This window comes from Melospiza melodia, chromosome 19, assembly GCF_035770615.1.
Source record: "Melospiza melodia melodia isolate bMelMel2 chromosome 19, bMelMel2.pri, whole genome shotgun sequence".
NCBI classification, from domain to species: Eukaryota; Metazoa; Chordata; class Aves; order Passeriformes; family Passerellidae; genus Melospiza; species Melospiza melodia.
The window spans coordinates 9553518-9568125 of NC_086212.1; the positions used below are offsets into that span (position 1 = coordinate 9553518).

Below are 14608 nucleotides of genomic sequence, written 5' to 3' on the forward strand. Positions count from 1 at the left end.
TGCTGGGAGCATCTCAGGGCGGCACGGCGCGGTGCTGTGGGGCTGCCGCCAGAATCCCATCCCATCCCATCCCATCCCATCCCATCCCATCCCATCCCATCCCATCCCATCCCATCCCATCCCATCCCAAGCCACCGTCCTGTGCTGAGCCGAGCAGAGCCGCGCTCGCGGAGCCCGAGGCGGCTGACGGGGCGGGCGGGCGGCAGCTTGGAAATTAATACATTTGCCAGGTTGTCAAAACATTAATCAACGGATACAAAAATCTGGAAATGGTTGGGACAACATGTATTTGCGGAAAATATGTGTTCACACAACAAGCACACAAGATGGGAACAATTATATGAAGATGTTTTAATAATTAACCAGAATAAAACAGTTTGCTCTCCATACAGTTCTAGACAATAAAAGTGTTTGCAGTCATATTTTTCTTTTGTACAAAATTCCAGTCAGTTGTTCCTCAATATTTACATTAGCATTCCCTTTTCACAAAATATCTCCTTTTTTCCCCCTTCCTTTTTTTTTTTTCTTTAAATCCAGCTTTGCTACATAAATGCTTTAGATCTCATGGATATCCCTTGATTTCTTTTTAAAAAGTCTAATAAAAAAAAACCCAAAAGACATTAAATACCATTTTATATATAAAAATGCTTAGTAAAAATATAGTTTTGTTGCCCAATTAAAATATATTGCTGAGAATACAGTAAAAACTGTCCTAAAGCCCACCCCTAATGGGCGCCGACTCTTTAACAGCCCCGGCAAAGTCTTTCTAAAAGTTTTTTCCCCCCTAAAAGTTTGCCTGTCCTTGGGTTAAATACTGGGGACAGGTCACACTTTGGCTCATCCTGGTGTGATTGTTTCAGGCAGGATTTACTGGAATTGACTTGAAAATGCCCTTGGAGCTGGTGGGAGCTGGAGATGTGCCCTGCCGAGGGCTGGAGCGGGGAGCACGGCGGGGAAAGGCGTCTATCTGTGTTATATAGTTATACGGTATATCAGTGAGTTCAGCATGGTCTGTCTCTAAAAAAAATTAAAAAAAAAATCAAAATAAAAAAAGAACAAACAAGAAAGCGATGCATTTAATGAGATACTCTAAATATGATGGAGCTCGTGGTTAAAGAAAGATGGCTTTTTGTTTTTTTAGAGGAGAGTCGGGGCTCTCCTGGTGCACGCATTGGATGGTGGGGTCAACCTAACCGGTGATGCAGGGGCTATAGTAAACAGCACTGCTGGCATCGGACAGGGCAGATATCAAACTGCTCTCCTCACAGGAGATGCTTCTAGGAGTCACTTTGGACAGGGAGACATGGTAAGGGAGGCCCGAGGCTTCGGGACGAGTCCTGCTCATGTTCAAATACTGGTCAAACTCATTGCGGTCAACGTCTGTCCAGAGCTCGGTTTGGTTCAAGTGATCCACGCTCTCCATGTGGTGGGCTTCAGGAGGGGGAGACAGCTGGCCCAGGTGGGCGGAAAGCCCGTTCTGAGTTCCTGAGCACATCTGGTTGTAGTAAAGGCTGGAGGGATGGGGAGTCCTCATGGCGTCGGCCAAGTGTGAGGGGGTCTGAGTGTAGGGCACGGCCACGTCCCGCCCCATGCACTTCTCCTGGGGAAACTCCATCTGGTGATGGTGGTGGTAGCCGCGGAAGGGCATCATGTTGCAGTCATCCTGCATGTGCGGGGGGAAAAACGCCGGCTCGGTCTGTTCCAAGACATCCAAGGGAGACATCTCAGGAGTTGGCAAGCCATAGTTTTCAATATCCGACCCCATGGAGTGGAGTTCTCTGAAGTGGTTAAGTGGGGGAGGCTGGGGGTGGCCCGGCTGGCTGCCGCCATGGTGACTCATGCTGAAGTTGTCACTGCAAGGCTGGGAAAGGTTATGCAGGAGGATATTGGGTTCCATCCTCTTGATTTTCTTGGCTTGCTTCTTTCTCCTTGGGCGGTATTTGTAGTTGGGGTGATCCTGGAGATGCTGGATTCGCAGGCGCTCTGCCTCTTCCACGAAGGGACGCTTGTCGCTGGCGCTCAGCGCTTTCCATGACTGGCCTGGAAGAGGAAAGAGAAGCTCTGTGAGAGTGGCTCAGTCACCTGGCACTGGCCAGGGCAGGGGGGCACCCAGGGAGAGGCAGCCCAGGGGTGAAGGGCTCCTGCAGACGGCTTGGCACCTGAGCCGGGTCTCACTGCTGGCAGCAGGAAGGGCTGGGGAATGGGTTCCCAAGCCAGGCTGTTCCCTTGTCCCAGAAGGAGAATCCAGCAGTGCCCAGCACCTCAGTGCTGTGGGACAATGGGGCTGCATGGAGTGGGAACCCCTCTGCCAGAGCTGGGGATTCTGCCTCCCACTGCCCCTTGGTACAGACCACAGTCCCTGCTTCCCTGCATCTGGCATCCACAACCTGCACCTCTGCAGAGCAAATCACTCATCCCAAAAACTCACAGCACCATATCCTGGATCCCACATCCCCACACCCGGCAGCCCCGTGTCTCTGCATCCTGCTGCTCTGTCTGGCCATATCCTGCTTCCCGTAGTCCCGCATCCTGCATCTCCATTTACCCATATCCTGCTTCCCGTGTTCCCACATCCCGCATCCTACAGTCGTGCATCCCGCATCCTGCAGCCTGTATTCCCATATCCTGCATCCCTGCAGCTGTGTACCGCTCAGCCCTGCATCTCTGCATCCCGCAGCCCTGTTTCCCTGGGGTGTTTCCTTGCATCTTGTGTACATACAGCTCCGTATCTTCACATCCTCATATCCCACAGCCCCATAGTCCCACATCATGTAACACCGCATCCCACAGCCTGAGTCCTGCATCCAAGAGTCCCATCCAAGAGTCTTGCATCCTTACAGCTCGCATCCCTGCAGCCCTGCATCCTTGCAACCTGCAACTGGTAGCCCTTCATCCCACATCCCTAAAGCCTGTGTCCTGCAACTCTTTACCCTTGCAGCCCATAGCCCTGCATCCCCCAGGTGCTCTATCCCACAGCACCCCATCCTTGTACCCTCATATCCTTGCAATCTGCATCCCACAGTCCTGTACCCTTGGAGCCTGGCTAGCAGAGCCCCATATCCTTGCATCCTACACCCTGCTGCATTGTATCTGCGCAGTGTGCATCCCACAGCCCTGGGCTCTCAGCACACACCCCAAATCCCTGTAGTGCTCCATCCCACACTCCCAGCCCTGAATCCCTGTACCTCAGCAGTTCCCATCTCCAGCTCTGTAGCTCTGCATCCCACTGCCTTGGGCTATCAGAACCAAACCTGCCTATCCTGTACACCCCCAGCCCTGTACCCCAACATTCTGAGCTCTGTACCCCTGCATCCCTGCACTCTCGCAGCATCATCCCCAGACCTGTATCTCTGTATTGCTGTATTCCCAGCCCCGTACTCCCACATCTCTGTCTCTCAGCTCGATATCCTCCTCATCCCACAGCCCTGTATCCTTGCAGCCTGGATCCCCAGTCCCACATCCCCGTGTCCCTGGCTCTGTAAACCCGCATCCCACAGCCCTGTACTCTTGCAGCCCGCATCCCTAGCTCCACACTCCCGCATCCCCAGCCCCGTAACGCAGCATCCCCGCATCCCCAGCTCCACACTCCCGCATCCCCAGCCCCGCTCCCCGCATCCCCGCGCCCCCAGCCCTCCTCCCGCTCCGCTCCCGCTCACCCAGCATCTTGCTGAGCACGGCGTTGTGCAGGTCGGGGTTCTGCTGCGCCAGCCGCTTGCGCTCATCCTTCGCCCAGACCATGAAGGCGTTCATGGGCCGGCGGATGCGGGAGTCCTCGGCGGCCTTGCCCTCGGGGCGGCCGGCCGGGGGGCTGTATCCATAGCCCGGCTCGGGGCTGGGCGTGCGGCTGGGGGCCGCGCCGGGGGCCGCGCCGCCGGGGCCGGGGCCGAAGGCGAAGCCGGGCTCGGGGCTGGGCGTGCGGCTGGCGGGGGAGGCGGCTCCCGGGGGGCGCGGGAAGGCGAGCCCGGGCTCAGCGGCCGGCACGGCGGCGGTGACCCATGAACAGTCGCCCCGGGGTTGCGATATCTCCTCTCGGCAGTAGTTAGACTCAGATATATTCATTCCAGCTAGACAGCACTTTGTGTCCGACCCGAGCGGGTGCCGGAGAGAGAGAATCGGGATTCCTGCCGCGTCCCACCGGGTCCAGCACCGCCGAGCAGCCGCCCGCAGCTCGCTTGCCTCGCCTGCCTTCGGGGGACTCGGGCTCGCCTGCGTTTGTTTTGGTTTCTTTTCTTTTTTTTTTTTTTTTCCTATCTTTTTTTGGTTTTTTCCCCCCTTTCCCCCCAAAAAAAAACTTTTGGGATGATGCTGGGCTGGAAGGGGCAAAATATAGCCGGGCTGGACCAATCAGCGGGGCGAGGGGAGGAGGAGGAGGAGGAGAGGGAGAGGAGGAGGAGATGAGGGGGAGGAGGAGAAGGAGGAGATGAGGGGGAGGAGGAGGAGGGAAGGGGGGCGTCCCCAGGCACCAGCAGGAAGAACCACCCGGGGACGCCCGAGCTGGGACCGGTGTGGAAGCTTCTGCCCCGTTCCCTTCTGTCCAAGGAGAAGGGTTGTTACATTTTTCTCTCATTCTTTCTAATTTTTTAAAAATTTTCTTTAATTTTCTTTCTTTCTTTCTTTCTTTCTTTCTTTCTTTCTTTCTTTCTTTCTTTCTTTCTTTCTTTCTTTCTTTCTTTCTTTCTTTCTTTCTTTCTTTCTTTCTTTCTTTCTTTCTTTCTTTCTTTCTTTCTTTCTTTCTTTCTTTCTTTCTTTCTTTCTTTCTTTCTTTCTTTCTTTCTTTCTTTCTTTCTTTCTTTCTTTCTTTCTTTCTTTCTCTCTCTCTCTCTCTCTCTCTCTTTTTTTCTCTCTCTCTCTCCTTCTCTCCTTCTCTCCTTCTCTCTTTCTCTCTTTCTTTCTCTCGGTCTTTATTTATGTCTTCTTTATGTTTTTGTGGTTTTTTGTTTTTTTTTTTCTCTTCTATTTGCGAGCCCCTTTTCTGCTCGCTGTGCCCTGCCCTCGCCCCCTGCCACCAGCGGTGCCGAGGCAGGGAAGCAGGGATCAGGGAGGCAGGGATCAGGGAAGCAGGGAACAGGGAAGGAGGGAAGCAGGGAACAGGGAAGGAGGGATCAGGGAGGCAGGGAAGCAGGGAAGCAGGGAAGCAGGGATCAGGGAGGCAGGGATCAGGGAAGCAGGGATCAGGGAGGCAGGGATCAGGGAAGCAGGGAACAGGAAAGCAGGGAACAGGGAGGCAGGGATCAGGAAAGCAGGGAACAGGGAAGCAGGGAAGCAGGGATCAGGGAGGCAGGGATCAGGGAAGCAGGGAACAGGGAAGCAGGGAACAGGGAAGCAGGGAACAGGGAGGCAGGGATCAGGGAAGCAGGGAAGCAGGGATCAGGGAAGCAGGGATCAGGGAGGCAGGGATCAGGGAAGCAGGGAACAGGGAAGCAGGGAACAGGGAAGCAGGGAACAGGGAGGCAGGGATCAGGGAAGCGCTCAGCTTCGCCTGCCAGGCTGTGTGCAGCAGCACAGGGATGTTCGGGGCTCGGCGTTTATTTTTCTTACTGCTGACTCGGTGTGTGTGTTTTGGCCAGCGTTCCCCATCCGGGGCTGGGAGCAGCCCTGGGGTGAAGGCAGGGGTGAGCCCTCTCTACCCCGGCAGTTTTCTGTGGGAATTTCAGTGTCAGGCACAGAAACGGCTCCTTGGGTTTTACACGAAAAGCTTTGTGTTTTCTAGAGACTGCCGAGGAACGGGGGGTTCAGTGCCAGCCAGGTGATGGTGGCTGAGCCCAGCCTGCAGGGGCTGGCACGGCTGTGCCATCGCTGCGTGCCTTGGGCACGGCTGGGTGCCCACAGCACGCTGCCACCGGCAGCCACAGCAAAGCATCACGTCCCCTGCCACCAGGTCACTGCTCCGCTGGCTTGGCTGCCATCCAGAGGGGATTTGCAGTGCCAAGGGTCAGCCCAGGTTGTCTGAAGGTCCTTCCTGCCCTCAGCACTGGAGTTACTGCGGGACCCATTTGCAATCAATTGGCTGGCACACTGTGCCTGCCCCCTGAAACCCCCGGGGCGATGGGGCTGACTTGGGAGAGATGTGCCAGCCCCGGGTACCTGCCCCCAGGCCCTCTCTGGCTGTGGACATGCCCCAGACCCCAGGCTGAAATGTGAACCTCAGCCTCAGGAAGACTTGGGGCACTGGGTTGCACAAGAGCCCAGCTCCAGCCTCTCACAGCCGTGGGGTATTGCATGCCATGGTTTCTGTGTGTCTGGAAGTGATTTGGACAAGCCGATCTGCTGTTAACCCTAAACAAAACAAAGGCCTCTAAAAAATAAAAAAAAAAATTAAAAAATCATGTCTCACTTATTCTTCAATCGTCAACCAGGAGCGACAGAGGTTTTGGGCGAGATTTCCTTCACGTTTCTGGAGCTTCTCATTAAAATTTTGAAAGTGCAAATCAGCACCAGTCCACAGGAGAGCCCACACAGCTGCAAGGAGTCTCCTCTCCTCTCTCCCCCATGCAGAGGGAGCTGGAGCACTGCTTTGGTGGAGAAGCAGTCCCTGCTGCCATCCAGAGCAGAGCCCCTGGAGCCTTTGGCTCTTTGTCCCTGCTCTGGGAGGAGCAAGGTGGGTGCTGGGGGATCTGGGGACTCTCAAGCTGGGACCTGTGGCAGCCTGTGGAGTGAAGTGAGCAGCCTGTGGGGCAATCAGTCTCAGCAGCTGATGGGGACATCTCCTTCTCCCAGGCTTCAGCCAGGCATGTGGTTCTTTCCCTGATCACATCGTCTCTGTGCCTCCTCCACGGCCCTGGCACAATCCTTGGCCTCCAGGTGGGCTCAGAGCCGCCCTGGAGCTGGGGTTGGACCTGGTGGCACCAGCTGGCATTTGGGATGGGGTGGGGATGAGCTGCAGCAGGGTTGGAGTGGGGACAGCTCTGATTTTCCTAGCCCTGGAATGGTGTTAAAAGCTGGGGCAAACCCTCCCCAGGGGAGGTAGAGCTTCATGTCATCCACACTGCTCTGTGCAGCCACTCCAGGCCTGGGCTCAGGACGCTCTCCCTGTTGCAGGGGGCAGAGATCAGGGTGGTGCTGCTGACCCTGTTATAATGGGATCATTTGAGAGCTCCTGACCATGGAGCAAAGCCAAGCACTTTGACCCTCAAGCTTGCATGAGACCCAGCCTTGCACTGGGTCTGCAAACCTGGTCTTACAGTGCATTTGCTGTTGGTTCTGCATCATTAGGAAATCATTAAGGAAGAAAAAGGGAAAAAATTGCAAAAAAGGAAACAAATAGGAAAAAAAGGGATGGGATGAAGAGCCATGGAGTGTGGCATGGTTTTGGAGGAGGAAAAGCACAGAGAGAGGGGAAGGAGAGCTGAGGGGGATGGAGCAGTATACAAAGCACACAAAAATGCCTGGATGCAGAAATGCCTGTGTGCAAAGCACCCAAAATATCCCGGGAGGAGCCTGCCCTCAAGGACAATGCCACCCTGCTTTGTTCCCCTCGGTGTCCCCACAGCCAGCACCACAGAGCTGCACTCCAGGAGTGAGAGCCCCTCCCCAGGTGCGGGGTGAAGCTGCAGGGTCTGTGCCTGGCTCAGCCTTCCTGGGAGGGGTTTGATACAGCCCTCCTTTCTCCCTGCTGCCCACAGGGCTGGAACACGGGGTGCTGCTGACCCAGCGGCTCCTCACCAGCCACACCTGCAACCGCAGGCAGGGAGGAAGCTCTGGGCATCCCCAGATGGAGCCAGTGACCCGCCCAGTGCCCTCTCCCCGTGCCCTCCTCGCTCGGAACCAGGCAAGCTGGGCCCCAGTCCAGCACACGGCCTCTGCAGTTGTGCGTTTGTTAATTGGTTTTTTTTTTTTTTCATTCTCTCCCCAGTTTTACGGAGCTGGCAGCTGGCTGACCCCAGCCCGGCCCCTGGCTTCCCTGCCGAGCATCCCGCGCAGCGCAGCGCCACACCTAGCGGAGGAAGCGCGGCGGGACGGCCGCCCCTGCTCCCCAGCGCAAAGGCCTTGTCCCTGCCCGCCCCCGGCCCCCCAGCACAAAGGCCTTGTCCCTGCCCGCCCCCAGCCCCCCAGCACAAAGGCATTGTCCCTGCCCGCCCCCGGCCCCCCAGCACAAAGGCATTGTCCCTGCCCGCCCCCAGCCCGCCCGATCCCGGTATTCCTCCCAGCCAGGTCCAGAGCCGAGCTCCCACCCGGCTAAAAATAGACGTGGCACCACCTGGATGATCCCAAGGGATGGCAGGCGTTTGAGGGCTCAAAGAGGGGCTGGTGGGGATGACAAGAAGGGAAGAGCCTGGTGCCAGCTGAGCCTGGTGGTTGTTTCTGCTGCTGCTGACTGCGGGTTGGTGCAGGAGCCCCTGTGCAACAAATCCAAGAGATTTGTCCCCAGAATTTGCATCCAGGTAACAGAGGTGGCAAGTGGATGCTGGAAGGATCCTGTGGCGCAGCAGTGGCCAGGCTCCAAGCTGCAGTGGGAAAGTTGCTTTTTATCCTCCTTTTTCAGAGGGTGCAGGGTGCTTTTATCCTCCTTTTTCAGGGGCAGGGGCAGGATGGGTCCTTGGGACTGGGTGCAAGTGCTGCACCCTCCTCTGGTGCCCAGCACTGCCCTCCCTTGCTCACACAGACCAGCCTTGCCTCGAGATGTGTTCACACCATTAATTGATTAATCACCATGCAATTACCAGCAGTGTGTGGCCAGTGCCGTTGTGTGTCCAACATGGATGAATGAGATATTTCACAGGGAGAGATTTGTCATTAATTACAGTGAATAATTATCATTAGGCTACTAGGAACAGTGCAGCCAGGTGGGGTGGACCTGACACCTGCCAAGGGAGATGGGGATCCTTGGGGTGGCCATGGGCTGTTCCCCACACAGGTTTTGGGGATCTGTGCAGCACAGCCCAGGCTGGCAGCTCCCCCAGTGCCCTGAGAGGTGCCCCCGTGCCACAGCTCCCCTGGGCTCCCCTGGGGCTGCTCCAGCCTTGCTGGAACAAAGGCTTCCCAAAGAAAGGCGCTTCCTGCAGAGCAAAGGACTCAGGGCTGGGGCTGTGTGTGAGCCCTGCTGGGAGGCTGAAGTCATCCCTGGGAAATGCTGCGTTCACCGGAGCCTCCCTTGCTCCAGGGCCCAGCTCAGCGCGCGGTTTCCTCGGGCACAAAGAGTTCAGTGGGTCAGGTGGAGCTGGAAAGTGCCAAGCGAGGTTCAGCATCTGTGTCAGGAGCGTCCTGGCTGCAGCCTTGTGCCTGTACAAGGGTGACAAATCCCCAGTGTCCCCAGCCAGGATCAAACACCCACCCAAGTCAGGGAAAGTGGGAGGCTGTGCCACTCCCAGTCCAGGGAATGCCCAGCTCAGCTATTTTCTGCTCATGTGCTCTTTTTTTTGGCTGCCAGCTGACAAGTGAAGGGCATCAGGGACAGAAGGAAGGTGTCCTGGGCCACAGTGGCTCTCTGCCTGGGAGCTCACTGCCGCTCTGCCCTGCTGCCAACCGTGCTGCAGGTCCCCAACAGCTGCAAGGGCTGAGCTGGGAGCACGGTGTGGGCTGTGTCAGCCAAGCCTGGCAATCAGACACTGCATCTGAGGAAGCAGAGAAAGTTGTCTTTATTTTCAGCTCTTTTCAATAACCAGAGGTCAGCCTTGTTTATACAGGATTATAACTGGAACGACAACAGCGATATCCATTGTGCGAGCAGCGAAACCCGCAGCTAACCTGAAAAAGCTGTTTGCTCTGCATGGGTGCAGCCACTGCACCTCCTGGGTGATGGCCAGAGACCTTGGGCCTCCCCAAGGCTGTCCTGCCTCCCCTTCCCCTGCTTCTGCTCTGCCACAGCCCTTTCTGGCACAGCTGACTCTCTGTCCCACCATCAGCTTGGAGTGCTGCACTTCCAGCCACATCACCCTGTGTTTGCTCCCTGAGCTGCTCCCTGTGAAATCTGGGGTGAGGTTCTCACACCCTAAACACGAGCAGAACTGTTGCAAATCCCACCCATGGTGCTTATGGACACTAAATCCCAGGAAAAGCTTCAGCACAAGGGGATCAGAGCATGTGGGAATGCGCAGGGCACACACTGCCTGCAGTCGCTTCCCTGGCAGCTGATTGCAGCAGCACTCGTTGCTTTAATACCCAGTTCCCATCACAGAGAGAACCCAGGCTTTTAGGAAGGAAAGTCTTACACTTCTACCAACTATTTCAAGACTTCCATAAACACATTTTTGGTTGAGCATTAATGAATTACCTCAATGCAGAGCTGCTCATGCCAAATACATGAACACAGAATGTAGAAAAGCCGCCGAGAAGCAGATTTGGCTGCCATTCAGCTGCTCCGATCCGCACAATTTCTTTTCTTGATTATAGCAAGAAAATGCTCCCTGCCTGTGGCACTGCATCCTCCCAGGAACAGGCAGCTGGCCGACAGTTGGGCTGTGCAGAGCCTGGGCATGCCGGGGTTATTCGCTGCTTCCATCGCTTCAGTTGGCAGAGAACGCTGCTTGCTGGTGTCTGTGCAGGAGATGCAGCCAAGAACTGAGATCCTGCTCCCTCTGCATGCCCAGGCTGGTTGCCTCGGGATGCCTGACCTCCTTTTGGGTACTAAGGAAAGGAAAACTGCAATTAGAATGATTTCTGAGCCTGGGTTTTTTGGGAGGTAGGTTGGAGCTGCCCATCTGTGGCCCTGGAGCTACACATGGCCATGAGAACCACAGCCATCTGCAGCTCCAGCATGGTCCCTCTCCATGGCCTTAGCCTTGGGGACTCCCAGGAGAGGATGTGATCCCCAGGAGAAGTGCAGTTTGAATACACCTTTCTCACAGGGCTCTGCTGAGTGCATTCCCAACCTCTGTGCCCACGTGAGACAGTGGGTGGTGGCACCACTGTGGGCATCGAGCCCCCTGGCTGGCAGAAGAAGGGTCACCCATCCTCTCTCTCGCTGGGATGGATCCAGCAGCACAGGACAGCTGCATCTAGGAAAGGTTTGCTGTTCTCAGGAACTGCTGTGGCTCCTGACATGGTTTAACTTAGCATGAGGCATGACCATGACCTCCATGGGCAGCAGCAGATGGCAGATGGCTGCTGCCTGGGCCGTGTTCTCCTCTTCCCTTTCCCCTCTTTCCTCTCCCCTCCCCTCTCTCTCCACTTCCCCTGCAGCCCCCAGCCCAGTGCTTTCTCCTCGGGGTTTCCATGCACTGGCTGGTTTTTGTTCAGGAAAGGTGGCTGCCTGATTTCTGAGCATCACCACAACCAGGCCTGGAGGAGGAGGAGCCCTTTGCAGCATCCCTGGAGGAAAAGGAGCACTACAGCATCCCTGGAAGGAGGGGAGCCCTTTGCAGCATCCCTGAAGTGACAATCTTTGCCGAAGCTTGCAGCCCACCCCATTGCACACAGGATCTCGTGGCCACCTCTGTGCTTCACCAAGGCTTTTGCTGCCCAGCAGAAAGAATGAGGATGTTGCTGAGAGAATCTCACCTCATACAGACAGGGAAAGGGACATGGAGGAGAGGAATTTTGGCTCAGAGTGGGGTAGATGCTGCTGTGGCTCCGTGCCTCAGTTTCTCCATGTCTTGTACAGGGCATGGGGTGACCCAGCCTCTCCTCAGGCCCTTTAGAGACAAAAATTTCCCCAGCAAAGGGCAGGATGACAGAGTGCTTCTATCCTCAGAGAGAATTATTATAATAATTACAACAACAATAATAATAACAAGAATAATAACACTAAGAATAAAGAGAAGGACCTGAGAGCATTCCCTCTTGCCAGCAGAGGAACAACTTTTGCTTTTAGGTGCTTCACAGGGGACATTAAGGGAAGGGAAAGGGGATGTGCTGCATTTGCAGCTCAAAACCCCAAGAACTGTGACATCCCTGCCATAAATTGGCCTAAAAGTGAGATTTTAAAGCTTGCCACAGGCAGCATCGTTTTCTTCGCTTTCTGATTTCAGAGCATCCTTTGTGCTGCAGCTCGGAAAATCCCCCAGCAGCATAGCTGGAGCTCGGGCGCGCTGGGAGCAGCCTCGGAGGGGTTTGGCACAGGGCTGCAGGGTGGGATGGGCAGGGTGCTGCGGACCCCCGATGCCGGGGGGGATCCCCGCGGCTGGCGGAGCGCAGGGGGCCGGGGCAGCGGGGAGGCGGCGGGGAAGGGCTCCAAGGGAAAGGCTTTGTTCGCGGGCCAGCCGGGAGTGTGCGAGGGCCTCCGGGCTCCAGCGTTTCTCCTCCACTTCGCTCCTGCTGTGCGCGGGAGCCGAGCCAAGGTGCAGCACGGCGGGGTGGAGCGGGTCCCCGAGGAAGGCAGGGGACAAGGGACGGCCGTGCGTTTGGCCCTTAAATTGCCTGGGAAAGCAGCTCTGTCTTTCCATCTCCCCCCAGGGCTCTTCCCTCACCCAAGCTGAGGCCGTTTCCCAGGCTGCTTGCCCTGAACACCTCCAACTCTGCCCTCTGCCAGCGACCCCTCCTCTTGGCCCACGGAGCCCGTGGATCTGCAAGCTCAGGGGAAGGATAAGGAAAGGCTCACGACAGAATGGCCCTTGGAGGAGCGCTCGAGCTGCAGAAATAAGGTTAAAGGCTCTTATCTGATGGAGCTGCAGCCTTGCCAAAGCCTGTTGCTATCAGCTCGGGACACATGTGCTATTGGCAAAGCTTCGGGGACACAATAATACAAACAGTTTTCATTGTCGAGTCAACAATGATGGGAGAAGGAGCCTGGTGCTATTACCGGTATAAAAGGCACTGTAGGAAAGCTCAGGACAGGAGGATGCAGCCGGGATCAACAGCAGGGTTTAGCAGATTACAGTTATATTTGTATTCGGGAAGGAGAAACCTTCCATCCCCAGTGGGCTGGAGCCAGAAGGATGGAGCCAGCGGTGGGGGTTTAGGCTGCAAGGAAAAACTCTTAGAGCAGCACTGGAAGCAGCTGCAGCAAAGTGCTGATGGCAGCGGGTTTGGACAAGGGCAGGTTTGCAGCACGTCAGCCCAAGGTTGTGCTCAGCTCGTGAGGAGTCACTCAGGGAAAAACTCACAGCTGCAGGGCAAGATGGGGTGTACACCAACAGCCCGAGGCTTGCACAATCCTCCACATTTTCACTCAAAAGTCTGTTTATTTGGAAAAGCCAGTGTTTGCAAGGTGGATGTGTGATGTGGCACACACTGTATCCAGACCTTGCCGTCACTTGGGCAGATTTGAGGATGATGGGGAGAGGGTGGGTGCCTGCACAGGGCTGGTGCACGGAGGCCAGGCAGTACCTGTATGTTTCACACACATCTTTCCAACACCTGTGCTTCTTACCCCCACATTCCTTCTCCTCAGCCTTCCTGGCCCCTGTGAATTCGAACAGGGCATTTTTGGAGAACACACACTCCCATACCCTCAGATGAGGATGGTGAGGTGATGGGCAGCATTATCTCAATTGTGGCCATGGTAGTGAGGCAGAGGATGCAGGTTTGCCAGCTGTTGTGCCATGGTGGCAGGAGTCAAGCATCTATCTATCTATCTATCTATCTATCTATCTATCTATCTATCTATCTATCTATCTATCTATCCATCTCTCTATTATCTATCTATCTATCTATCTATCTATCTATCTATCTATCTATCTATCTATCTATCCATCTCTCTATTATCTATCTATCTATCTATCTATCTATCTATCTATCTATCTATCTATCTATCTATCTATCTATCCATCTCTCTATTATCTATCTATCTATCTATCTATCTATCTATCTATCTATCTATCTATCTATCTATCATCTATCTAATCTATCTATCATCTTTCTATCATCTCAGGCACAAAAGCCTCCCCACCATGGGGGGCCGTGGGAGGCTGAAAAGCCGGACAGGAGGTCAGGAAATTGTTGGCTAATGTCAGGGACCGAGTGGGGCCAGGGTGGCCATTCCCACCGGGAGCGATGATGTCAGGCGGCCGCCGGGGCAGGAGGCAGGAAGCCCAACGCAGCCAGCGAGTCTGTCCTCCTTGGACTTCCCCGTGTGTTTCCATGAACAATGCACCTCGTGTCAGGGACACTGGCAGGCAGGTCCTCCTTCACTTGGGGCGCTGCAAGGTTAATCCTCCTGCACTGGAAACACTTTTGTGCTGCTCCAGGTGCTGCTCTTAGCTTGTGTGAGCTCTGGGATGGTGCTGGCGTTGCACTTTTTGCAGAGGGATTTGGTGTGTCTGCTGCATCGCTGTGAGGTCTGGAGGTGACAGCTCTGTGCTGCTTCCCTGGCACATCTGGCCTTGTGCGGGGAGAAGACAGGCTGGTGAGCTCCAGAAACAGCGCTTGGAGAAAGGGTGGCCATGCCAGCTGCTGGCCCTCTCCACTTCCAACTCAGCTCAGACAAGGCACATATCTGCTTTGAGCATCCAGCCGTGCCTGCTTCAGTGTCCAGATATTCCATCTGGAAGTGGAAACAGCAATTACTCAAATGTGACAGGAAAAGCTCTGTCAGCCTGAGACACTTAGGGAAGCTGTGAGATGTGGAGAAGCCTCTCCAGGCTGCAGATCCCCCCTGAGCTGAGGAATGTCCATGGCCCTGCCTGCATCCTCGCAGCCCAGGCAGCTGGGGCTAAGTTTTGCATCTCAGCCCCTTTATGACCTGAGCGGGCATTCAGAGCGGGTAGGGGCTGCAAACAGGGTGGCTGGGACG

At 55.4% G+C, this 14608-nt stretch overlaps 1 protein-coding gene across 2 annotated transcripts; it reads right to left on the bottom strand.

Annotated features, from left to right (window-relative positions):
* Positions 1 to 270: 270 nt before the first annotated feature.
* SOX18 (SRY-box transcription factor 18) lies at positions 271 to 4285 on the bottom strand. 2 transcript variants are annotated; one of them, XM_063172459.1, is made up of 2 exons: positions 3657 to 4285; positions 271 to 2040 (listed from the first exon to the last, which is right to left on the bottom strand). In XM_063172459.1, the coding sequence occupies exons 1-2, from the start codon at positions 4057 to 4059 to the stop codon at positions 1190 to 1192; spliced, it is 1254 nt and encodes a 417-aa protein (XP_063028529.1). In that variant the 5' UTR covers positions 4060 to 4285; the 3' UTR covers positions 271 to 1189. The 2 variants fall into 2 exon arrangements, with proteins under 2 accessions (XP_063028529.1, XP_063028530.1); XM_063172460.1 differs by lacking the exon at positions 3657 to 4285 and adding an exon at positions 2429 to 3475.
* Between the last annotated feature and the right edge of the window lie 10323 nt (positions 4286 to 14608).